The 24,530-nt window shown below is 40.7% G+C and overlaps 4 protein-coding genes across 6 annotated transcripts; 3 read left to right on the forward strand and 1 right to left on the reverse strand.

Moving 5' to 3' along the window:
• The first annotated feature begins 785 nt into the window (after positions 1-785).
• Positions 786-5,924, forward strand: LOC116188296. 3 transcript variants are annotated; one of them, XM_031517562.1, is made up of 4 exons: positions 786-1,548; positions 3,299-3,385; positions 3,489-4,482; positions 5,089-5,924. In XM_031517562.1, the coding sequence occupies exons 1-4, from the start codon at positions 1,114-1,116 to the stop codon at positions 5,136-5,138; spliced, it is 1,566 nt and encodes a 521-aa protein (XP_031373422.1). In that variant the 5' UTR covers positions 786-1,113; the 3' UTR covers positions 5,139-5,924. The 3 variants fall into 3 exon arrangements, with proteins under 3 accessions (XP_031373422.1, XP_031373423.1, XP_031373421.1); XM_031517563.1 differs by lacking the exon at positions 5,089-5,924 and having other exon boundaries at positions 787-1,548; positions 3,489-3,863; positions 3,946-4,448; XM_031517561.1 differs by lacking the exon at positions 5,089-5,924 and having other exon boundaries at positions 788-1,548; positions 3,489-4,915.
• A 2,320-nt stretch (positions 5,925-8,244) lies between these two features.
• On the forward strand, positions 8,245-10,082 carry LOC116187132 (ammonium transporter 1 member 4-like). Its single transcript, XM_031515733.1, has one exon. The coding sequence runs from the start codon at positions 8,445-8,447 to the stop codon at positions 9,930-9,932; it is 1,488 nt and encodes a 495-aa protein (XP_031371593.1). The 5' UTR covers positions 8,245-8,444; the 3' UTR covers positions 9,933-10,082.
• Positions 10,083-11,358: 1,276 nt separating this feature from the next.
• LOC116187502 lies at positions 11,359-12,938 on the forward strand. Its single transcript, XM_031516245.1, has 3 exons — positions 11,359-11,790; positions 12,349-12,602; positions 12,741-12,938. Exons 1-3 carry the CDS (start codon positions 11,756-11,758, stop codon positions 12,794-12,796), a joined length of 345 nt encoding a protein of 114 aa, XP_031372105.1. The 5' UTR covers positions 11,359-11,755; the 3' UTR covers positions 12,797-12,938.
• A 1,948-nt stretch (positions 12,939-14,886) lies between these two features.
• LOC116188328 (alcohol dehydrogenase class-3) lies at positions 14,887-19,933 on the reverse strand. Its single transcript, XM_031517607.1, has 9 exons — positions 19,760-19,933; positions 19,488-19,624; positions 19,197-19,243; positions 18,709-19,034; positions 16,557-16,639; positions 16,395-16,470; positions 15,937-16,094; positions 15,429-15,590; positions 14,887-15,303 (listed from the first exon to the last, which is right to left on the reverse strand). The coding sequence occupies exons 1-9, from the start codon at positions 19,794-19,796 to the stop codon at positions 15,190-15,192; spliced, it is 1,140 nt and encodes a 379-aa protein (XP_031373467.1). The 5' UTR covers positions 19,797-19,933; the 3' UTR covers positions 14,887-15,189.
• Between the last annotated feature and the right edge of the window lie 4,597 nt (positions 19,934-24,530).

The raw sequence follows: 24,530 nt of genomic DNA on the forward strand, positions 1-24,530 counted from the left end.
GATCCCCGATTGGCGAGCGAGAGGTCCGAGTGTCGAACTGGTCAAGTCGGTCTATTGTTACTAAGAGATGAGTAAGCTCGAATACTCGCGGTTTCGGTTCGCGCAGGGAATCGACCATCACGGCTCGATGAACTGTAACGCTAAGATAGTGAACCGATTCCTCGACACGCAAGCCTACTCATCTTTCGGATTCTTGGCCCAACTTGATCAATTCATCGATTTTACGGTGTCAAAACGGGCGAGTCAAGTGCAACCCTAAATCACGCGATAAATAAACTAAACGGCAAGCCTAGCAAACTAGAGTACCGAAAGGGCGTGCGGGATATAGGCCCGCACGTAATAGAACCCCCGAATTCGGAATTTCCGGTTCCGTACGACCATTGCCTTAGCATTTAGGTGTACCCCGTACCCCTAGACCCGGGTAACTTGCCGGCCCTCGACCTTCGGGTCGTAAAATGGCAAGTGGCGACTCCTTCTCACGTGCGTCCGTCGCGCGTCCCCGGGAAGGTGGACACTCCCAAGCCGCGTTTGCTTAGGCGCGCGCATGCGTGCCCCGACGAGATTAAATTCGGGTGCGCACAGACGTACGATCACGAGATGAGGAATTGTGCTATGTGCTTATGTGAAAGGTTCTCGTTGCACGAACGGAAGAAATTTGTTACAGTAAGTCGAGTTACTATATAAATTTATATATTCCTCCCCTACATTCCCATTCGTAATTAAAATGCTCCCATTCTCGTTGGTAAGGGGTAACCCTTCTTTGAATGCAAGGGCTACTAAACGCCGGGAACATCCGAAATTTACCAGTTCTGTTGAGGGCTCTCTCTCTCTCCCACACGCGCGCGCGCACACCCTCTTGTGCCCTGCTCTACTACTACTACATCTTCTCTTTCTGCCACTCTTTCTTCAAAATTTCCCTGAACTTCCTCCTAAACCCCTCTCACCATGAACATGAACTGCTTCTTCTTTCTCCGAAATCTCAACTCCCGACTCTCCTTCGTCCTCCCCTCCAACATCATCCACCTTCCACTTCCCGAGAAACCCTCGAAATTCCCCTGAAAATCCTTCCTCCCTTCACTTCCATCTTCTCACTCTCTTCCCATTTCAGTTTCCATGGCGGAAGGGATTGATGTTATTCCTAGCGATTGCCCGGCCAACCCCGGGCATCTATTCCCGACGGACCAATGTCAGGCTCAGAGCCCTTTCGTGCTCGACATCAGTTCCGACGAGGATGGCAGCGGCCTCCTCGTGGAGGAACCCAAGTTCACAGGGAGCGACGACTTCGATTGGCTCGCCCAGCTCCTCAGGGACGAGAGCGCAGGGGCGTCGTCCGGCGGAGACTCGGATGAGGTCGTGGTGGTCAAGGAGGTCAACGCCAAGTCAAAGTCGAAGGCTCCCCGATTGGCTGTGGACGACGAGGATGATGATGATTGCGTCATACTAAACAGCAACCCCGACAAGGCTGCTGCTGTTGCTGCTGCTGCTGCTGGTGCCCTGGCAGATGATTCCTCTTCGGATGATTTGCTGGTTGTTGGAGAAAAGGGGCAGGTATGACATTTCTTTCTTGTGAGTGATCAATGCTTATACTATTTGGTCTGGTGGTGTTTGGTATACGCTCTGTTACGTTTGTGGGAGTTAATCCGAAGCCCGGTCTGATCGATTATTTGTTGTGATAACTCTCCGGAATTCGAAACCTCAAAGCTTAAGAAATGACATCATCATTTCTGCTTGTAATAAATAAATACAGTGAATTTGTGCTACTCAATGTACTCATCCTTATTTGTTATGGAGTTAAGGTTTCAGCAACTCTTTTTCCTATAAGGGAAAGCTGCCTAATCCATCATTTCAAGATCTCATTGATTCCACAACTCTTCGATGGTGATCCGCATTTTTCTTTTGACTTTGACGGTTGGGTTCACGTGAAGTTAAGTATAGCAAAACGTAGTCTCATGATGCTTTGGGAAACCTTGTCTTAGGCTACTTTTATTTTTTGGTTTACATAGGAGGCCATGGGCCTAATACTAGAATAGGGACAATGAGATAAAGGGGCAAGGGAAGTCTCATTGGCGAGGATCGAATCCGGGATCTCTTGGTTCCAAGTTGGTGACTTGTGCCACTGCACTAAGCCCCATTTCTCCTCTTATGCCGCTTTATAGAGACTGAGGATGACTGGTTTCGGATGTTTCTATCTCTCCACCTCTGTGCCTCAGTATGTTTGATGCTTAACTATAATCGCATAGCCTAGGCTAAGGCAAAGTTTGGACATTGAAGTCATTTGCTCTGTAAATCTCAGGCTGTTGTACCTCTCTCGTGTTTTAATTTAGATTATTCGTCCAGTCTATTCTAGTGGCCTAATCTGCAGAGTTATATGTTTGGAAATGCTTGTATTTTGATTGTGCTGAAGGGGGGCAACAGATTCCAATTGTTTTGAGCTAGAGCAAAAAGCAAGCCTTGGAGTGGGGAGCCTGCAGTCAGGTTGCTGGACAATTCTTTGTATGGCTCGACTTTCCATGAAAAGCGCTTATTGACTTTATAATCTAGTCTAGGCATCATTATGGCAGGGGTTCAACACTTCAGAAATTTTCCAGATTGTTTAAATACTTCTTATCTTCAGTGAGATGTTTTCTGATGTTAGATTACATGAGCTAAACATGACTTAAAACTTTTGCTTGATCTCTGCTCGTTTTGCCTTATTGTGGCATCTTGTAGGGTTGGAGGCTGGCTCCAAACTTTCAAGGTTCCTTTTTGTTTCGAGTTTTCCTTTCTTTGTTGCTCTTTGTTCCCAGTAGTTTGATATATTTACTTTTTGGCTGCGATGAGGATGTGTAAACCATGCCTCTTTTGGATATTAAACCTGATATGACAGTGCTTCAGGGTTTTAGGGTGCTTCAAGAGATAATACAGTACTCCTTTTCTTTAAAAAAAAAAAAAGGATATACAGCGTACAGAGGGAAGCCTGTTGGCTTTCTCCACCTACTTTTTGAGGATGTTAATGATTCATTTGTCTCCAATTTGCCCTGACTTACTGAATTGATGTTTCAACCATATATAGAGGTTAAATTGGTCTGCATAAGCACTCCCGACTTATATGCATCACGTCTCATAGTTTGTAGATTCATTTGGCACTCAACCTTGATGTGTTCAACCTATAATGAGTGTCTCTATTATGTAAACTTGCATAAGGAATGAAATAAGATATTCGTTTTAGGTTCAACACCCTGTTAATATATAGTGTACCTTGTTTCTACAAGTTAAAGTGCCATACTGCTGACTCGCCATAAATCTTTCCCATGTGCAGATTGCGTGCAGAGATTATCCTCATTCTCGACACCTGTGCGTTAAATTTCCTTTCAGCAGCACCTCGCATGAGAAGCACTGTCACCTCGTGAGAATCCCACTCTATATAAGAGCATTTAGGATAATCTGTTACTGCTTCTTACCTGCATTCTAGTTAACCATGATTAACGACTGGCAAATTTGTGATGCAGTGTCACTGTTATGTCTGTGATGCACCTGCGCCATGCATATATTGGGGTACTGGTGTGACAAACACTGACCACTGTCATGCTACTGACAAAGAAGAGCTCTGGAGAGTTTGGAGAAAACAATCAAAAGGGGAGAAAACCGGTCTGGTCCCCAGTGCGAAGCTCCCAAATGTTTCTATTCCTGTGGTATCCCAGTGTACTCCTGCTCCAGTGCCACTGGGCTCCACCCATACAGTTGCCAACTCCATATCAGACAATTTCGCTACAATACTAAATCCTTGCTCTGCCTATGCCTCTTCAAGTTTTCCCACAGGAAATGTTGCTACAGGCTGTAATCCTGGACTGCATTCACACTCGGTTTCACAGCATCTAATTCAGGTAAATGGAGGGGCAGTGCACAGATTCCGTGACCATAAAAATGGCTGTCAGCTGACGCCTCATTCTGTCTCCTCCATTACAGCATTCAAAAGATTTGGACCAGTCAGGTCGTCTTTTCCCTTAAACAACTGCTATGAGAGAACTACTTTACAACATGGTAGGAGTCAATTGGCCAGTACCGTGAATTCTGTGTGTGTACAGAAGCACCCTAACAGGAGGCAGAGTGAACTTCCGGGTGTGAGGCATATCCAGCACACCAAGGCAAGACCCTTGCCTCATCAACCGGTCAATGTCTTGCCACATCGAGGTCCTTCTCCACCCTTGAATAGCAAGGAGATCTACAGACATTCCCCTGCATATCCAGTTATTGCGGATGCTAATCATGGGTCATCAAATTATCTCAATCAAAGCTTTCAACCGCCGTCACCTGCTCAAGCTCTCTGCAGAAGTGGTAGGCAGATTCAGACATGTCAACCGGCACTTGTGAGTGAAGCCAATTCCCACTCTGCAGGAAATTGCAGCCTCACTGCAGCTGAAATTGAGAATTGGTTATTGGAAGACATGCCCTGTGAAGATCTTGGCAGTTTATTGGGGGACATGCCGGGTGAGGATATCGAAGGTACTCTATCATTCGATTTAGAGAACATTTTGGAAGAGGCCAATCATAACATGTAGCTGATTTTATCATTGTCCTTGGGATGAGGAGGCGAAGTTTCTGTTTAGGTCCTCGCTCTTTTGGTTAGACTTTTGAAACTGCAACTGGGGCAAATCTAGTTGGATGGATAGACAGTATAGAACTCAACGCGTCTTTTCAGTCATAAAGTTGTAAATATGCTGACTGCTCTCTTTATCTGCAATTTGTAGTGCTGGGGTTTAGGGCCCTTATTCAATTGGATTGAATATAAAGTCCGTATCGGGAAGTAGTAGGACCAACAACTTCTTCCAAGTTGATTTTGGTTTTTGTTTGGTCGATGTACTGGGAATTTGAGATGAAGCATTTGATCGCTTATTTGATTGGTCATGTTCATGTGTAAAGCTAGTATGTACATTCATTTGCTTGACTTTTTTCTGCTCTTTGAACATGTCAGGTGACTTTTGCTCGGTCCTTTTGTTTTTCTTCTTTATTATATTAGTCATTGTTAATGAATGAACTGCTTGGTGAAAGGCAATTCGCATGTGGCTGCAAGTTGGAGGTGTCTGGAATTACGGTTTACTTCTTGTGTAGGTGGTCTTGATGATACCATCTTGTACCAGGTCCACAGCTTTGCCTTTTAATTCAGATATAATATAATGGGAAAGAAGCAGCAGTCTACTGGGAAATCTTTCCATTCCACAAGAGGCTGGATCTAGGCTAGGTAAGGCCTATCTTCGGGCTGCACTTGGCATGGGCGGTTCAAACACACAGCAGAGGCCATCCTTGCATGCTTTTGATCATAATTCGTTTCAGCCTTAATCAGTGGAACAATGCAAACATCATAACCCTTACATACAATTCCCGATTAGTCCTTGTATCCATGTCGCTGTCGGTGCCCTAATTTGTTTTCGGGTAGCTAAGTTTTAGGAACTTACCAGATGGGATTTTGGAGCAGGGTATGATGATTATTAGAATATGCGATTCATGGGGTGGATGTCTATAGTGATTGGCAATTTGCAGGGCAGCAGTCAGGAGGAAATGAAAATGACCAAATAAAAACCTCTATTTGCTGTTGCTGGTGTCGTGCGACCACAGCAATCCCCTGTGGTGATTGAGGATTGCTGTCACCTGCATTGGTTGGCGGCCAGTGATGCCCGCCGATGATGATTGGTAAGGGTCCATTGGTTGCTGCAGACCATGATCATCATTGTGGAGTGGGGTCGACGCTGATTCGCCTTGGTTTGAAGGTGCATGGTGGCAGTGTCGCTGTTTTTTCATGAAACCGTGATGTGACCATTTGGAGGCTATCGCGAGGCTGAGGCTGACCGAGCTTGTCCTCCTTTTTCTCATGGATACACTTTAAATTGTAAATTTTAAAATATACACTATTATTTATTATTTTTAGTACATCATTGAACGTTTCGGCCTATTTTTGTTTTAGAGATTTATCTCTAATTATTGCATGCTTCCAAACTTTGAAAAACAACGGTTTTGTCATCCAATTCGTTGTTTTTATTTATCAATCACCCTCAATCCTAACATCTCCTTAGGTACAAGTTGATCGCATTTGGGCTTTTTTTTTTCAATTATAATGGAGACTGATGGGTCTCAATATAAAAATGATGAAAATGAAATAATGAATTACAGAGTTCCCACGAGCATGGATCGTCTCGAGACCTCTTGATTCCGAGCCGACAACTTGTGCAAGTGATGCGATTCCCGCCAAGAATGACGAGACCCGACAACTAAAGGAACCCAAGATCGTTCCACGATCAGATTTGATTGACGAACCCTCGACCCGTTGTTTACGACAAAAACAAGAACCTTGGTATAACTGACCTCAACCCGTTGTTTAATGCGAAACAAGAACCTCGGTATATAGGAAGACGCCACAAACGGTAATGGAAAACCGCTTGATAAGTCGATGAAGACGCCACAAACGGTGGTGGAAAGCCGTTTGATAAGTCGATGATGAACGCCACGGAAACTTCCGATAAGTTCGATTAGTTCTTCAAGAACCAAAGAGAATACTCTCACAATTTTCTGAATGTTCCTTTTCTTAAAAATTGACTAAGATGAATATATATAGACATAAAGTAATCCTAATCTGGTCATATCTCCTCCTATAGATAAGGAAATTAAAACCAAGAATATTAATAGAGATATGACATAATCTATAAAGATATAAAATCTAAATACCCCTAGAATATCTCTATGAGATTTAAACTTCAAACAAATCTGATGTTATCTTCTGTTGATCATCAACTGTTCTAGAAACTTCCTTAAACACTTGCTGAATTTAGCCTTGTCCAGAATCTTCTATAACTTGAATAATGTTGATGGATCTTTGTGGATCACGTGATTCATGTCCAATGGGCCTCCACGAATTTGCTTGAGCCCAAACCTCTTGAATCAGGCCGTTGAGTTCATCTTTAAACTTCTTTGCTCGTGCTCGCGTAATCGGTCCAATTGGAACTTGAACTGGATCCCTTGAAGTCGTGCTACGATTTGCATCAGCAAGCCCCTTCCTAGCTCGATCACATACTTGAATCAGCCTTTATTGATTTCATCCAAAATTTTGAATTTTTTATTAAGAAAATGAGAAAATCTAGTATGGGGACACTAAATAATATCTCATGGGGGGACACATACTTTTTACATCCTTTAAGTATTAAAACTTAGATTTTGATCCACAGTTTTTTTAATCTCGTTACAATATTATTGGGTCATATTTCAAAACAATGTTGGACTGATGATATATCGCATTTAGACGCCGAATGTCTTCTACATGTGTTATTGACTACGAATGTTTACAATAAAATGCAACATATTTATGACCAAGTCTGGCAAATAAATTGTTAATTTTATCAACTGCACTAAATGAGACTATATGCATGTCACCTACACTCCTCCAAATGATGATGAACTTATTGCCATGGCAACCGAACTTTCTCCTGGGAATAAAATTCCTTTGATTCACATGGATAAGAGCATGGAGGATCTCCCTCTGGAATCTCTGTTCGAAATCCTGAAACCTGCAATTTGGGTTTTGCTTGAGAAGGGCCTTAAAGTAGTCGTTCTGTCTCTCGGCAAAAACGAGGTTTTAATTTGTTCTCGAGGTGGGCCCAATTTTATGACAACCGTTTCTAAGAATTCTCAAAGATTCAGTTATCGGAGACAACTCTTCAATGCAGTCGCTTCTTCCTTTCCCTTGAGAATGTTTGTCAATCCCGGAAAATCATCCGAGGATAGCTTCCACCTCTTTGCCCTGCATCTCCCTGCACTTCCTGCTACGGTTAAGAAGCTCAATGGGGCGAGGAAAAAACTGAACAAACCGATTTAATAAATAATACCAAATCGGAGTTGCAAAAAATCTATTTACCAGTTTGGTTTTAATCCGATTAATCATGGTCGGGTTGTTCCCATTACCCAATTACATTTTCGCCGCGTGTGGACACGTGTGACGATTTGATTGGGCCACTTGTCAGACGAGGAAAGGACAAGTACAAACTATTGTGGACAAAAATTGTAAAATTAATAGTTAAAGGACTATAATTAAAAAGATAAAATATATAAATTATGAATGACGAAAATTTCAAATTAAAATATTTAATAGATGCAACTAGTGTCTTACAATGAGACCTTATTTAGTGTCCATTAGAAGCGCTAAAAAAAAAAATTTAAGTTGGGGAAGTTTGACCGCTCCCTATTTCCTCGGTCCAACATACCATTAATAACAAACCCTAAAAATACTTGGCAACTCAGCTTTCCTTAAGAATCTCTCAAGAATCTCGTGGATCTAATAATCCCTACCCCGGGAATCTCACCGACACTGTATATTCATCTATGCCCATAAATCTCACTTCCCCCCTGCCCCAAGGTTCCCACCGCCACAATTCCGAGCGAGGAATTCCAAATAGTCTCATCCCCCTCGATCCGCAACCAAGATGGGGGCGCCAATGGCCTGCTCCGCCTCCGATCTCCGCCCCCTCCTAGGCCCCAACGCCACCGCCGCTGCCGCAGAGTACATCTGCGGCCGCTTCGACGCAGTCTCCGCCAAGTTCGTGGACACCGGCTACGCTGTGGACAACACCTACCTGCTCTTCTCCACGTACCTCGTCTTTTCCATGCAGATCGGGTTCGCCATGCTGTGCGCTGGCTCCGTCCGGGCCAAGAACACCATGAACATCATGCTCACCAATGTCCTGGACGCCGCTGCAGGCAGCTTCTTCTACTACCTCTTCGGTTTCGCCCTCGCGTTCGGGACACCGTCCAACGGATTCATTGGGGCCCATTTCTTTGGCCTTGACAAGTTTCCGTCCCAGTCATTTGACTACGGATTCTTCCTGTTCCAGTGGGCCTTTGCGATTGCTGCGGCCGGCATCACGAGCGGTTCCATTGCCGAGCGAACCCAGTTCCCAGCGTACCTTATCTATTCGTCCTTCTTAACTGGCCTGGTATATCCGATCACATCTCACTGGTTCTGGTCTGCAGACGGTTGGGCCAGCCCAGCCCGGTCGGACAACCTCCTGTTCAGGTCAGGTGTGATAGACTTTGCTGGCTCAGGGGTTGTTCACATTGTTGGGGCAGTGGCGGGCCTGTGGGGAGCGCTGATAGAGGGTCCACGCATCGGGCGGTTTGACCATGAAGGCCGTGCAGTGGCCATGCGCGGGCACAGCGCCACCCTCGTGGTGCTCGGCACATTCCTACTGTGGTTCGGGTGGTACGGGTTCAATCCAGGTTCCTTCCTCAACATTCTCAAGGCCTATGGGGAGAGCGGATCCTACTACGGGCAATGGAGCGCGGTGGGGCGAACGGCGGTCACCACCACCCTGGCGGGCTCCACTGCTGCCCTGACCACCCTGTTCGGGAAGCGACTACTTGTCGGGCATTGGAATGTGACGGACGTCTGCAATGGCCTACTGGGTGGGTTTGCAGCCATAACTGCGGGCTGCTCGGTGGTGGACCCGTGGGCCGCCATCATCTGCGGGTTCGTGGCAGCCTGGGTCCTGATCGGATGCAACAAGCTTGCTGAGAAGGTCAAGTACGACGATCCCCTGGAGGCGGCACAGCTCCATGGAGGTTGCGGGGCATGGGGGCTGATATTCACAGGCCTGTTTGCGAAGAAGGCGTATGTGAACCAGTTGTACCCCGGGGTAGAGAACAGGCCGTACGGGCTCCTGCTAGGCGGCGGAGGGAGGCTGCTAGCAGCCCAAGTTGTGCAGATTGTGGTGGTGGCAGCGTGGGTGAGCGTGACCATGGGAACGCTCTTCTTCGTGCTGCACAAGTTGGGGTTGCTCAGGATATCGGCGGAGGAGGAGATGGCCGGAATGGACCTCACCAGCCACGGCGGGCTCGCATATGTGTACCAGGACGAGGAAAACGAGAAAGGAGGCGCCACAGCTGCCCTAAAGCAGCACAATTCGACAGTGTAATTAATCATCTGGAGGGTATAATTATTCGATTGGCAGGTTAATTGGATTAATTAATCAAATGGCGAATTGGGAGAACTAACTTGATTAGACGTAATATAAATGGTTTGGCATTGTGAATTATAGTGAAAATAAAATCATTGATTTCATCATCTGAATGCGAATCTATATTTGAGCTATCATATATTTCCGCGAAGTTGATGATTGATATTTTTTCTCGGCTATCCGGCCCATTATACTTGTCGTAGTCCATGGCAATGGAATGGTAGGTCATCGGTTCTGCATCGACTCTTAATACCAAGTTAACAATCCAAGATCATGAGGTTCAACAGTTCGAAATCGCTTCAAGAATCGCCAATCACCTAAAAATTGTTGAGAGAACCGAGATTTTCACAAGAAAAACAACGGGGCGCTGTCGATTTTAATTTGTTCGGATGGGATTTGAAATCGAATTCTAATGGAGCTGATACGTAAAACTGTACACTGCTGCTCATCACTCACGATTTCCACTGAGCATTAAATAGTACATAATTTCTCATATATGTCCTTTTAACAAAGTCTTGTATGAAAGGTGGTACAATGTGGCAGTACCGTAAATTAATAAAGATTTGTTATTTTAATTTTTAATATGTAAATAATAAAAAAATTATTATTGATAAAAATAATATTTTTTATGTATTTTGTGACATAATTTTACATGATACCAGCATTGCACACAAGATCTTCTTGTTTCCTTGATCACTTTCACAGGTGTATAAAAAGCTTTTGGCTGATTGGATTAGGAAACTTATTTATCTCCTATTTTAGTCTGCTGCTAAACAATCACAAAGACGGGCTAACAAATTAGGCATGGTTAAAAAGTGTAACCTTACTAACTCAGTTGAGTAACTGAGACTTTTTATCCCCAATTTAAAAAAATTTCACGTATTTTATGTCAAAAATGAATTTTGTGGAAGACGCGGATTTATTGGCTAGTTAGATATTTAATTTGAAGAAACAAAATAACGCCAACTGGTAGAGCACGAGTGCTCGTCATGTCAATAATAATTGAAAGATAAATAGTTACTTTTCATATATAAAAAAATTATATATCAATAATCTAAATCTAAATAATGATTATTAGAGATTTAGGTTGATAGTTTAGCACATACTTTTCATAATCTACGCGGAAAAAAAAACAATATCCTCAACAATCTAATAAAAATTAATTTCTAATTTATTCATTAAAATTTTTGTATTTTTAAAATAATAAAAATAAAAAATGAACTTGGCAACCAAGTGCGAGTCCCTTTCACTAGTAATAATAATAATATAATACAATTTTATGGGGATGCTTAAAACGCAAAATTTTATATTACGATTATTATAAGCCCGAAAGGAATAGATCATCCCTCAAATCGGTGAGCCCCATGTAGCTGCTGATTCATCTCTGTTCCTATTTTCTTTTTTTTTTACTGTCTTATATTTCTTATTTTCCTTTTTGACCTTTCCTCTATTATCCCACTCATCATCTCCGGACATTTCCCGAAATCTACCTACGTGTAAAATCCAGATTCCGTTGCTGACGAAAAACGACATTCCTCAAGATGGAGTCCTTATCTGTCGGACTGGTTTGAGTATATATAAATACAAGCCTCGCGTACTTCTGTTAAAGAACATGAAGATCATGAATAGTGCGATTCGATCACTAATCAGAAACTTTCCCCGGACTGTGCCCTTCTCGTCGTCGCCATCATATTTTGTCAGTCTCCGGTCGCTCTGAAGCTAGTGGTGTCGGGTTCCGACAAGCTATACCGCTTTCTAGCGAGCCGGAGAGGACTCCCATCATGGACAAGGCTGAGGAAGTGGATTCCGAAATTGGGTAAGTGCAATTGCATGTACTTTTTAAACTCAGTTGCCAATATTTACTTTTTGCAAATATAGAAATATTGCAAGCATTTGTAAGAAAATTAGCCGCCTTCAAAATTTCATATTCCAAAGAACCCACACGGACACGGTGGAGTCAAAAAATCATGTGTCCTTGGCTGATCCTGCCAGTCTTGGTCTTCATTTCGCTGCACATTCTCGATGGATTCCCGATTTTCCTCTTTAATGCATAAATCTTTGTCAGTTCAACTGAAGGAACACTTAGGATTTGATCACATGGCTATATGATGCTCGGGATATCCACGACCCACGGATATCTTGAGACAAATGGAACTTTAGCAGGTTTCCGCCCTTGGGCATTATCGGGTCTCGCAAGTCATGGCTTGGACTCGTAAATCGGGCCTTAGCACCAGGCCATCACCGCCAATGCTTATTGCTTAGACACTCCATTTCATAGCTAGCTTCGAAAGTCATAAACTTAGCTTGTCATGGGTGATACCAGTCATAAGATTTGTTAAAGATTGAGAGTTCTCTGTGTTGGGGATATTTGAAGAGATGTGATGTATCACTCATTCGGAGAGGGATATGCGACGAGGTGTGAAGACGAAGGGTTTGGTTTGATCTATGCCGGAAAACAGGCCGTCAGACTTGAAGACCATGATCAGGAGACAGAGACTGTCGATGTGATGTACCACTCATTTGGGGAGGGGTACGCGACGAGGTGCAAAGATGAAGGGTTCGGTTTGATCTATGCGGGAAAACAGTCCATTAAAGATCATGATCAAGAGATCGTCGAGAATCATTTCGGTAAGTCATGAATACATGTAAATACACCCAATAATTACACATCCGTTCGGAAACGGAACGAGAAATTGCACGAATATGAGAGGTTCAGTTGAAACGAATGCTTTTTTTTTTTTCTAATAGATTTGTTTGGATTTGCAGCCTTCGAGACCAAGGAGAGTCACATCAAGAAGGAGAAGGCACAGCACCGGAATTAAGATAACTCAGAGCATTCTCGTGATGTAGACGAGGTTATGAGTATGTGTAAACAGCAATGTTGCTTTTTTAGATTATCAAAACTAATCTCTACTTGTAAAAAAACCATAATAATTAGATCGGAGGAGTCACTTTTGAAACTAATCAGAAGTTCTTTATGTAGCGACTCGCAAAGGACCCACGAGGTCCAGAGTACTTCAGCATTTCAAAACTAATCAGATACTTGAGTTGGGCTTCGAGAGCCGAATCTACCCTCAGATGCTTAAATCAAACAGAATGGAGAGAAAAGGCAAAGGTAGTGTCCCTACCAAAAAATGGAGTCAATCAGTCTAAGAGACATCCCTAACGTGCACAGAAGACCTATTGTGTCGATATTGTTCCTCTATTATTAAAGTTCGATGCATATTCACGTGTGCATTGCGTGTCGGTTCGTACCTACAATGTGCTCGAATGCTCTACTAGCATATCCGTACGTTGGAACTCTTGGTACAAGTGTGAAGTTATGGCCTTGGTCAACTCCACCGTGGTGATCGCTCTATCTGAGCTACTCGATATATATATTCATTTCAAGAGAATTTCAACCTTTTATATATATATATATATATATATATTCTTCAGTTCTGGGTAAATTTCGATCCTAGCATATCAATTGCTTTATTGAAACCAAAAAGTAATGTCTTAATGACGCCTTGTGAAAACGGTGAGTTCATCAAATCTCGGACAAGGGGCCTCATTGATTAGGATCACGATTCACAACTGATGTGCTTCAGGATGCAGTACAAGATGCAATCAGATTTATTTGAGGTCCAATTAAGTGTTCAAAGGCCATGCCACACGGATCGGGCCCATATAATATTAAATGCATTGAATTAGGTGGTAAAACACATGATCAACTTGAGTAGGTAATCCATTTAATGTGCACCTGCATTTTAGACGAATTTTCAAAGGTAGTTGCAGCAAGAGAAGTTAGCAATTAATGTATTAAGACTTTTACTTTGCGTGTTTTCAAGGATTTTTTCCTTCTCATATTTGGGAACTAGTTATCTTTATCTATGCTTTCATTAAATCCCGTGATTGTAAGAACATTATATAAGCTCTATTTTGAAGATGTATGGAAGACTTGAATCTTGAATGAAATTGCCTTGTGTATATCTTCTATCAATCTTATCTAAATAATTCCTTTGTTGAGTGGGAAAGATCCCGATTCTTATCATTCATCTTTGAGCGTGGTAAATCAAAATAGTTTTTCTTACTCGCGACGATTTATCTTATCGAGTGAGTTTAATTAATTCTACTTTCCACCCTTCTTCCTTATCCATTTCTGGCTCGAGAGTGCGTCATTTGGTATCAAAGCTTAAATCTGGCATCGAAGCTCATCAACAAAGTGGTCCTTCAATGGAAATTCTTATATGTATGCGAGTGCTAATATACTGGGAATTAACTGTACTAAGGACAGTTTTATTCATAAGTTCCTTTTGAGAATGAATGAGATAATTTGAATATGAGAATTTGGTCAAGTATATCTTTTTACAGGAAAAGTCATGAACTTAGCTCATAATAATAACTAATAAAGGATTACAGATAGTCCTACCAAGTATCGAACTTAAAACTTATTCGTTATCAAGCAAGAGTGTGCACAACTGGGATATATCATTTTTGGATGGTCAAGTAGATGTTTTATTTGCTTGGTATTGTTAATTGCACCTTACAAATCTACAGTGGAAAGAACAGCTGTTCATTATCTTTGAAGTTGGTAATAAAACTTGGTAGACTTTTGAAGACTCGCAAGAACAAATTTAGAACAAATCTAGGATCGTGGAGAAAAAGGGGGAAAATGTAGCCTCACCTAAATTGTTCTGCTGAAGGTTGCTTAATACCTTGGGTTAGGGACTTGTCAAGAGTAAACTCTGATATAATTCATCACCTTTGCATTTTCGGGTTAAGAGGATAACCATGTACACACCCTGCTAGTAGGTTCAATTCCATGATTGCATCGTCTCCCTTCAAATCCTAATTTAGATTGAGCTTGCCAATTTATTAAGCTTCAAAGCAGACGTACATAACACACAATGATAACACCTTTCAATACGTCTCAACAAATACTTTTCCCACAGTAATAGAAGTAAAAAGGCAACATGGCATAAAAGTAACTGATGGTGTTCATGATCACATCACCATGGAGGAGTTTTAATAGTAAAACCAACTCATATTGAGTCTCAACAAATATTTCCCACCCTATTGGAAGTAGAAAGGCAACATGGCATAAAAGTAACTGAAGGCTGTTACCGATCACATCATCATGGTGGAGTTTAAACAGGAATACCAACTCATACTAGAAACAAAAAGCAGGCCATTGCAAACCCAACATTGAGGCAAGGGAGACTCATCATTGGCGTCAATCCATGGCAAGCACACAGCGAAGGCAGCCTCCTTCATGCAGTAGATCAAAAGCCTTGTTGATCTCCCCAAGAGTCAGATTGTGGGTTATGTACTCATCCACCTTAATTTCCTGCATTACACAAAGGGAAGGAAAAGAAAAAATTTAACTCACGGAAATAGGAAACCAAGTGAACAGCATGGTCGCATGTTGTGCATGATATTCTTTTTCTCCCTTTTCAATTTAAATAATTTTGCCTTCTTCATGTATTTGTCGACGAGCCATGGCACTTGTGAGCGGCTCTTGAAACCACCAAAAGCAGTTCCTTTCCAAACACGACCCGTCACAAGCTGGAATGGACGGGTCGAGATCTCCTGCCCTGATGCTGCAACACCCACAATCACCGAGGTTCCCCACCCCTGCACATGCCAATCCACCAATTATTTGCAACTTACATATAATTAGAGCTTCATTCCTCCTGCAAAAGTTTGTCTTTAAAACAAAAATTTGGCTAACGAGTTCTGCGGATAATTCTAGGGTAATTACTACGTCCTTCTGAGGCTCATCATGCCTCAGAGTTGTCTTAAAACATTCAATTGGCATGATCCTGATTTCAAGAGCAACCACAGATAGGCACGATTAGGAGGATGTCATGAGGAAAACATTATTTGGTTGCACTGCATAACATGTTACAAAATGGAATACACATTTTTTTCCTCAAGAGTGAACCCTAAATTAAAATCCATGTATTCAAGGACAACTCACCTTGTGACAACATTCCAGGGCAGCCCTCATCACAGAGACATTTCCAATACATTCAAAGCTGTAGTCAACTCCACCATCGGTATGATCAACAATAACCTGTTGAATTGGTTTATCGTGGTCTTTCGGGTTGATAAATTCAGTCACTCCAAAATTTTTTGCTGCAAATAATGGGATGCACATGTCCATGTAAGGTCCATTATACTAAACATAACAGAGAGATGAATTGAAATTTGGTTCGGGCACCAGCCAACAGAAATAAGTCTCAGGATATCATTCTAGATAGAAGCATTGAAAAACCAAAATAAAGCCTGTGAAGGAATTTACAGATTGTCCAAGGGGATTTCTTGGTAAAGACTTAAGGACACTTGTGATGGTTGTTTTGGGATTGGAGAAATATGGAGGAAACTTTATTTGATGTAGATAGCGGTTGCTCTGAAATATCAATCAGCAATTCTTACCTGTGTCAAACTTCTTGCTGTCAATATCAATGCCAATTATTCTTGATGCACCTGCGGCTTTAGCACCCTCAGCAACCTGTCTTAGCTCAAACCACAGCCATCATGAGCATAGGTACATACTCAACTGAAGAGCAACTGTAAGTAGTCCAAGAAATAACTCACAGCAAGTCCGACAGTTCCAAGACCGAAGACAGCAACAATAGATCCTGGTTCTACTTTTGCTGTGTTCCACACTGCTCCCAAGCCTACAAAACAAAGAATAACATGCTTCTTCAAGGTCATAAAACTCAATCATCATGAATTAGATTTATATTGATGAGAACACAGGATACATCTGTACTATATAACAGAGACAATGCATGTAAGTTCCATATCATTTCCTTTAAAGGGAGAATATGATTGTGGAAACAGTACTGGGTTACACAACATTGGGGTCTTTCTTATGAATGAAGCTTATTCAACAGATTGACGGAACAAACTTTTTAATATCTGATACAAAAATAATGTTAAAGATTACACTATGTAGGTTCCAACTGTAAAGCACATCACATGTTCTTCATTATACTTCATTGTAACCCTAGGAGCAATCATTAGATTTAATAGAGCTTATATCCCTCTGCATATTCTCCATGCAATCAGAAAACAGTCTCCACTTTATTTTCATTGAAATTTGTGCGGTAAAATACAAGCCAACATATTTACTGCTAGTCAGATTTTAATTCATTTTCACATCTTAGTTTGAAAAGATAAATACAAACAGCAAACCGATGAAACACATTTCCGCGGCTTCTGCTTGCTGAATTTTATGAGTACCTTCGGCAACTTGGGAATGAAATTCAGTGACGTCGTTTGACTGCCCAGTAAAATTGACAGGAATACAAGCTCTAAAACAACTCTACCTCCATATCTTCTACATTAATAGATTCTGTATTTAAATTCCCTCATTAAGAAAATAAGCCCCATGTACTTAGTGTTTCTGCCGTATTCATTTCACCAAAGTATAAGGAAACCATTATTGACATCTGAAAGAATGATGTATTAATCCATTGAAAAAACGAAAGAATGATGAATTAATCCATCTTCCACTGATGAGGAGATGATTTAAATGGAAATGAAGCAATATACTAAGGGCCCTACATTTTGAAATGGGCAATCCTTGGATCAAACAAAGCCTCAATGCGTTGTTGATCATAATAAAATCTTCTATCAATTTGGATTATAGGACTTCTAGGCAATCGCATTTTATCACTGTATCTCTCTCTCTCTCTCTCTCTCTCTCTCTCTCTCTCTCTCTCTGCCTTTTCAATACTTTATGACAATTATTCAGTATGAAGTATATAACAAACAGAATCCTAGCATCTACAATAATCTTTCAAAAAAGAAGAAAAAAGAAAAAGAGTAAATAGCTAAACCAATCTGCACTGGAGAAAGAAAAGAGAAAAAGCGATCACATTTTCCTTTATTCGGCTTTGGTTTGGGAAGAAAAGGTTAGGATCCTCAGCAGAAACTTGATGAACCGTAGATTGCACCAGGGGTGAAAGAATGCTTTTGGCTTGGGATAATTTGATCAGAACCCACTTGAAAATCTGAGTCAGCTACCAAGCTCAACCATCCTGATAGAAATCCATCTGTTTGTAGAGTTTTATGCCATAATAATACACTCAATTGTCCTAAAAACACTGAAGAATAGGAAAAATCAAATAAATATGGGATGCAATTTTAATATGAAAATTTAGATACTCTAAAATACTTATAGATCACTAAAAATGATAGAATGGTTACATACACTGGTCATGCAAATGCTAGAGGAAAAGGAGGCAAATATTATATTTCACCTGTAATCATGCATAGCCGTATCATTTAGAGAAAGCATTTGCATTACACCAAAGCAACAGTCGCATACATGGAGCATGTTCGGGGTGCTGTGGTTTCTAGCTATAATGCACCTAACTGTGGCTAGTTCGTTCATCAAAAAAAAAAAAACAAAAACAAAAACAAAAACAAAAAAAACAAAAGAAACTGTGGCTAGTTTGTTGAATTGATTATTAGCTCTATTCAGTAATTATGTACCTGTAAATATTAAATAGAAAAAGAATTTGTAAACTGAAACAACAAATGGGATTATGCATCTCTTCTACAATACAGAATAGGGAATTCCCCTTGGCTGATACTTCAACTCTTCAATGTTAAGGAGACTGAGAAGACCAAGCTATTTTTAATTTTTTCACATAACAGGGGAAAAGAAAAGAGCAAACTTTACTAACATGAAACATTCAATTCCCTAATTTAATGATAGATGATTGTAGATCCTCACCTGTGGGAACACCACAACCAAGAAGACACACTTTCTCCAAAGGAGCTTTGGGATCAATCTTTGCAACACTGACGTCATGGACAACAGTGTACTGGCTAAACGTAGAGGTCCCCATGAAATGGTATATGGGCTTTCCATTTACCGAGAATCGGCTCTTGCGGTCATTCATCATGACCCCAACACCAGTTGCAGTCCGAACTTTGCCACAAAGGTTAGTCTTTCCTGACTTGCAGAACTTGCACTCCCGGCATTCCGCCTGGTAACAAGGAATCACATGATCCCCCGGTTTCACTTCAGTTACACCTTCACCGACACTCTCCACAATGCTGCATCAAAACAACGAGTCAGATAGTCTAAATTGCAGAGTAAATGGGCCTCTAGATGCGGTATTTCATTAGTGATCCTCTCGGGACCTTGGCTTGTGCCATGGTTAACCTTTTCAGGAAATTTGCACATCGAAAAACATGACTCGGGACAGGTTACCATACCCAGCGGCCTCGTGTCCAAGAATGCAGGGGAAGAGACCTTCTGGATCCTGCAAACACAACATTAAACACCGATTTCAGCGTAGAAACGTTACAAATACCAAAATGTTTCAATTATTGTACATGAGAGAGGCGATAAAAGAACAACACAGTAGTGACTACATCATCCAGTGGAGAAGATTCAATTAACAATCTGCAGCTTATGCCTAAGCAGAATATGGAAAAATCGGAGGCGAATATTCAACAGATATTCAGGAAATGAGGATCGTAATGAATGATAGTGACAGACAGTACCTTTCCGCTCCAAGTGTAGGCATCGGTGTGGCACAGAGCAGTGAAGAGAATCTTGATTCTGACCTCACCGGCTTGCGGCGGAGCCACCTGCACATCCTCTATGACGAGCGGCTTGTTTGGCTCATACGAGACGGCAGCTGAAACGTTACGATTTCAGAATCAATCACAACAGTACATAGGGTTTCAACAACATCGGTCCGGAATCCAACCATCAAGATTAAGTATCGTCAGCGGAAGGATAAGGGGTTGAGGGCGGAGAAAGGGGGAAATACCTTTGCAGGTGATGACCTGACCTTCGGTGGAAGCCATTGGTGATGATGGGAGAGCTCAATGAGAGACAGAGAGAGAGTGGAGAAATTGTATGATGAAGATGAAAAAAATCAAAGCACGTGAAGAAGATGAGGAAGATTTATTGTGTGTGATGTGATCCGATGAATTAGGACATGATAATATTTAGAACTTTTGCTCCAGCAATATATATATATATATATATATAATCGAAAAAATGTGCATATATATAAGACGCATATCCGTATTACACAAACCCTCATGCGACTCTTTTTGTTATTTTTAAACTTTTCGACAACAAATATATTATAATTTTTTAATATTTATTTATTATTTTATTTATAGAAATTGTAGAAGGTTTATTAATTTTATTACTAAATTATAAAATTAATTTGGCCAAAAAAATTATGAAATTAGTAAAGAAAAGAATATACGAGGGAGGGGAAGTGAGAAGCCGTCTAGAGAAAGGAAGTGGAGAGAAAAAAGTGGAATGGTGTGAGAGTAACACTAACACCATTTATCATGACCTAGTGGTAAAGAAGAGTTTAAATATTCACTCGATCTCGAGTTCGAAACCCCTTGGAGCTACTGGAGCACTTTTGACGTGATTACCCATTCCGTGCACTGTCGGGGGTTCACGGAACCTTGAGAATTAGTCGGGCGAAGCCCAAACACTCTGAGTTAGCCAAAAAAAAAACACCATTTATCATGGAAGTCACTCATAGGGCATAAGGGGCATGATGACTTGACGTCATCCTCACCTTCCTCCGGCTTTTGGGTGTCGTTTGGGATACACCCAATGCCACATCACCCGAAGAGGTATCACACCTAAAAATGCACTTCCCACTCCAATGTGGTCACCCGTAAGATCTCCACATTTTATTTTTAAAAGAGAGGCTGAAAAAGAAAAGTAAAAATGAAGTAATGAGTGGTCCGCTCCCCATCACGTGATCGGAACCACCCTTAAAAGAAAGTGAGGACAATATGTGTCGTGCCGTGTTTAAACTAATCGTGTGTAAGCAAATTAATGTCAAAAAACTCTAAACCCGAACACGACACGTTTAATAAACGCGTCAATATTTTCAAATACAAACATAACACGTTTAATTATGAGTTTATACGGACACAACACGTTTAATCCATTTGACTAAACGTGTCTAAATGTGTATATATACTTACCTACACGAATATAACACTATTACTTTAGGTACCTATTATACCTAGATAATATGACACTATTAATTTTAATTACATATTACTATACGATTGACATGATAAAAACACCATAAACGAGTGATTTATATAAACAAATTTAGATGATTTGTATTTTCTTTTATAAATTGATACAATATGTGAAATAAAATTATTAACACGAAAATTTATAATATAAACGGGTCTAATCGTGTCTAAATGTGTTATACTGGTTAACACGATTATTTATCGTGTTTAAACGGGTTTGACCAATTTAGACACGAAATACATTTAGTTTTAACCCAAACCCGTTTAATTATGTATCGTATTAATGTCGTGGTACCGTGTCATATTATCGTGCCGTGTTAAATATTGTCGGTCCTACAAATAATGGCAGGCCATGTGGATCGAGGAAGGCCATATAGCCTGCTACCATTGGTGGGCACTTGGGTCGAGAAGTCTCTGGGCAGAGGCATTGTGCCCTCTCCTAGTGCCCTCTCTAACGGAAGTCATTGTGACGCAGAGAATTTTTAGCCCATATCTGTATCAACAAGTCCAAGCCCAAAGAAGCATATCTTGGATATATCAAGGAAATATTCTCGTGATGTGGAAGGGGAAGATGAGATATCTTGATCCATAAATTGGGAATATTATTATCTTAATTAGATAGTATATTTAATTTAGATAGAAATGTATTTAGAATTATATATTACTTGCAATTTTAGTTCGAGTCAAGAGTCTAAAGTTTCTAAGTTTGGAATAATTACTTGTTTTGTTTTAGGAAGTTACATAGTAAGGGCCTAGATTCTAATTTCCTATTTTAGTTTCTTATTTTTCTTAGGCCTATATATAGTCCATCTCAATGTACTAGAAGAGAGAACTACAGACTTTAGAAACACCTATTGATGAATGATACTTTGAGTTTGCCATAACTCTTTCTTTTCAGCATATCGTTAGGGTTTAGCCGTGTTCTATTCTCTTCAAGTCTAAATTCAGATTTAGGCGCGAGAAACCGTGATCCGCGCTGGGTCAGTCAATAGGTATTTTTGAGGTATATAGTTTTCACTTCTGGTACATTGAGATGAACTATATATAGGCCTAAGAAAACTAAGAAACTAAAATAGGAAATTAGAATCTAGGCCCTTACTATGTAACTTCCTAAAACAAAATAAGTAATTATTCCAAAATTGGAAACTTTAGACTCTTGACTAAAATTGCAAGTAATATACAATTCTAAATATACTACCTAATTAAGATAATAATATTCTCAATCAATGGATCAAGACATCTTATCTTCCCCTTCCACATCACGAGAATATTTCCTTAATATATCCAAGATATGCTTATTTGGGCTTGGGCTTGTTGATACAGATATGGACTGAAAATCCTCCGCGTCATTCTCCCTTACTTGTAAAAAGCTCGTCCTCGAGCTTTCGATGTGCTTAGAGTATTGTAGTCACCATGAAGTTGAATCGCTCGTATGGATGGATCTTCATTCACCAAAGCTTCAAATTCCATATGTGGAAATGTTAATATCAATGACACATTTGGAAACTTCTCTTCAAAATATAAATTCTTCACAATCAATATAGGCAACTCATGTGATTCTATAGTTAACTCGTTCTTCACCTCGATATTATCTTCCTTTTTAGGACTCTCAACAATCTTGGAAACTTCTTTAATCTTTTTCTCCTTGCAGTCGATTAGCGTTGGTCTCTCGTCTTCCTTTTCGTTTCTATGGTTACTGTTCAGAATTTTCTCTTACATCGCCGGATGAATATTTGCCTTATCACTAAGATTTACCTTAGCCCTTTCATGATGATGTTTGGCAAAATTAGCAAAATTTTCTCGAGTTTCTGTTCTAATTTGTTCATTGAATTGCAATTCAGCCTTAAAAGCTAAGCTGCAAGTTTCAGATAAAGTCGAAATCACCTTATTCCCCGTTCTTTCTTGTATGTCAGGATTTAGGCCTTCTAGATAACACATGATTTTGATATCTTCACTTTCCACTAGAAGAACGCATTCAGCCAAGTGAAGGAATTCCATGGTATACTCTTCAACCGTCCTAATTCCTTGAGAACTTTGCTGGTACAATTGAAATGAGTACTCTTCATACTCCACGGAAAGAAATCTTGCCTTTAGAAATCTCTTCATACGCCTCAATGTAAAAAGTGGATCTTTGCCATCTCGAACGCGATCTTGTTGCAATCTTTCCCACCAAGTAGAAGCTTTACCTCTTAAGCGATAAACCACCCGATCTACTCGGCTTCTGTTATCAGGGATATCATAGTAATCAAAGAAACAATCCACATCGAAAATCCACTATAGAAAATACTCGTCACTTACTCTTCCATCAAAAATAGGAATTCTTCTGGGATGATTATCTCCAAGATCCCATTGAAATCTTCCGTTGTCGCAATAATTCACAACTTGATCGTATCCTCCATCTTGATATGGTCCAGCATCGACTTGGAGTGTACGATTGATCGAAACGTGTCGAACAACAGGCTCCTCATGAGGAACAACTCGATATGCCCGATGTCCGTCAACCGCATTTTGACCAGCACATAAGCCTAGAGCACCAAGCATGACACGCAGCTCCTCGAACCTCTGGTCTAGCCTCCGCTCCAACCTTTGTTCGAGTGTCTGTTCCATCCTTTCAATCCTCTGCTCTCGTGCTTGAATCGCTTCCACCTCCCCCGCTTCGGCATTAGGGTGGTTGTGAATCGTCTCGTCCGTCATGATCAGATTTAGGCAACTCCTGTTTTGATACCAACTGACGCAGCGCAGATCACAGTTTCTTGCGCCTAAATCTGAATTTAGACTTGAAGGGAATAGAACACGGCTAAACCCTAACGATATGCTGAAAAGAAAGAGTTATGGCAAATTCAAAATATCATTCATCAATATGTGTTTCTGAGGTATCTAGTTCTCCTCTTACAATGAGGGGAATAATCTACAAATAGAGGGAAGACACCTCCCTTGACTATAGAATAGGAAACTGACATCTATACTCTTCTAAATTACCTTCCTATAATGGAACAAAGAAATAATCTGAAATAGGAAATTTCATACTCCTGACTCAAACTAAAATTGCAAGTAATATCTAATTCTAAATATATTTCTATCTAAATTAAATATACTACTTAATTAAGATAATAATATTCCCAATCTATGGATCAAGACATCTCATATTCCCCTTCCACATCACGATAATATTTTCTTGATATATCCAAGATATGCTTCTTTCGGTTTGGGCTTGTTGATACAGATATGGGCTGAAAATCCTTCGCGTCATTCTCCCCCACTTGTGAAAAGCTTGTCCTCGAGCTTTTGATGTGCTTTGAGTATTGTAGTCACCATGAAGTTGAATTGCTCGTATGGATGGATCTTCAACTGACGCAACGTAGATCACGGTTTCTCGCGCCTAAATCTGAATTTAGACTCGAAAGGAATAGAACACGGCTAAACTCTAACGATATGTTGAAAAGAAAGAGTTATGGCAAACTCAAAGTATCATTCATCAATAGGTATTTCTGAGGTCTGTAGTTCTCTCTTCTAGTA

This window comes from Punica granatum, chromosome 8 (assembly GCF_007655135.1).
Source record: "Punica granatum isolate Tunisia-2019 chromosome 8, ASM765513v2, whole genome shotgun sequence".
NCBI classification, from domain to species: Eukaryota; Viridiplantae; Streptophyta; class Magnoliopsida; order Myrtales; family Lythraceae; genus Punica; species Punica granatum.

Bases quoted from the DNA above. Each gene is read 5' to 3' on its own strand.
- LOC116188296 (XM_031517561.1), top strand. From the start codon at position 1,114: ATGGCGGAAGGGATTGATGTTATTCCTAGCGATTGCCCGGCCAACCCC. The intron at 1,549-3,298 runs GTATGACATTTC...TCCCATGTGCAG, and splicing joins TTGTTGGAGAAAAGGGGCAG to ATTGCGTGCAGAGATTATCC. The intron at 3,386-3,488 runs GTGAGAATCCCA...TTTGTGATGCAG, and splicing joins ATGAGAAGCACTGTCACCTC to TGTCACTGTTATGTCTGTGA.
- LOC116187132 (XM_031515733.1), top strand. From the start codon at position 8,445: ATGGGGGCGCCAATGGCCTGCTCCGCCTCCGATCTCCGCCCCCTCCTA.
- LOC116187502 (XM_031516245.1), top strand. From the start codon at position 11,756: ATGGACAAGGCTGAGGAAGTGGATTCCGAAATTGG. The intron at 11,791-12,348 runs GTAAGTGCAATT...GGATATTTGAAG, and splicing joins GAAGTGGATTCCGAAATTGG to AGATGTGATGTATCACTCAT. The intron at 12,603-12,740 runs GTAAGTCATGAA...TTGGATTTGCAG, and splicing joins GATCGTCGAGAATCATTTCG to CCTTCGAGACCAAGGAGAGT.
- LOC116188328 (XM_031517607.1), bottom strand. From the start codon at position 19,796: ATGGCTTCCACCGAAGGTCAGGTCATCACCTGCAAAG. The intron at 16,640-18,708 runs GTGAGGATCTAC...TTTGTTTTGTAG, and splicing joins TGGTTGTGGTGTTCCCACAG to GCTTGGGAGCAGTGTGGAAC. The intron at 16,471-16,556 runs GTGAGTTATTTC...GAGCTAAGACAG, and splicing joins TTGGAACTGTCGGACTTGCT to GTTGCTGAGGGTGCTAAAGC.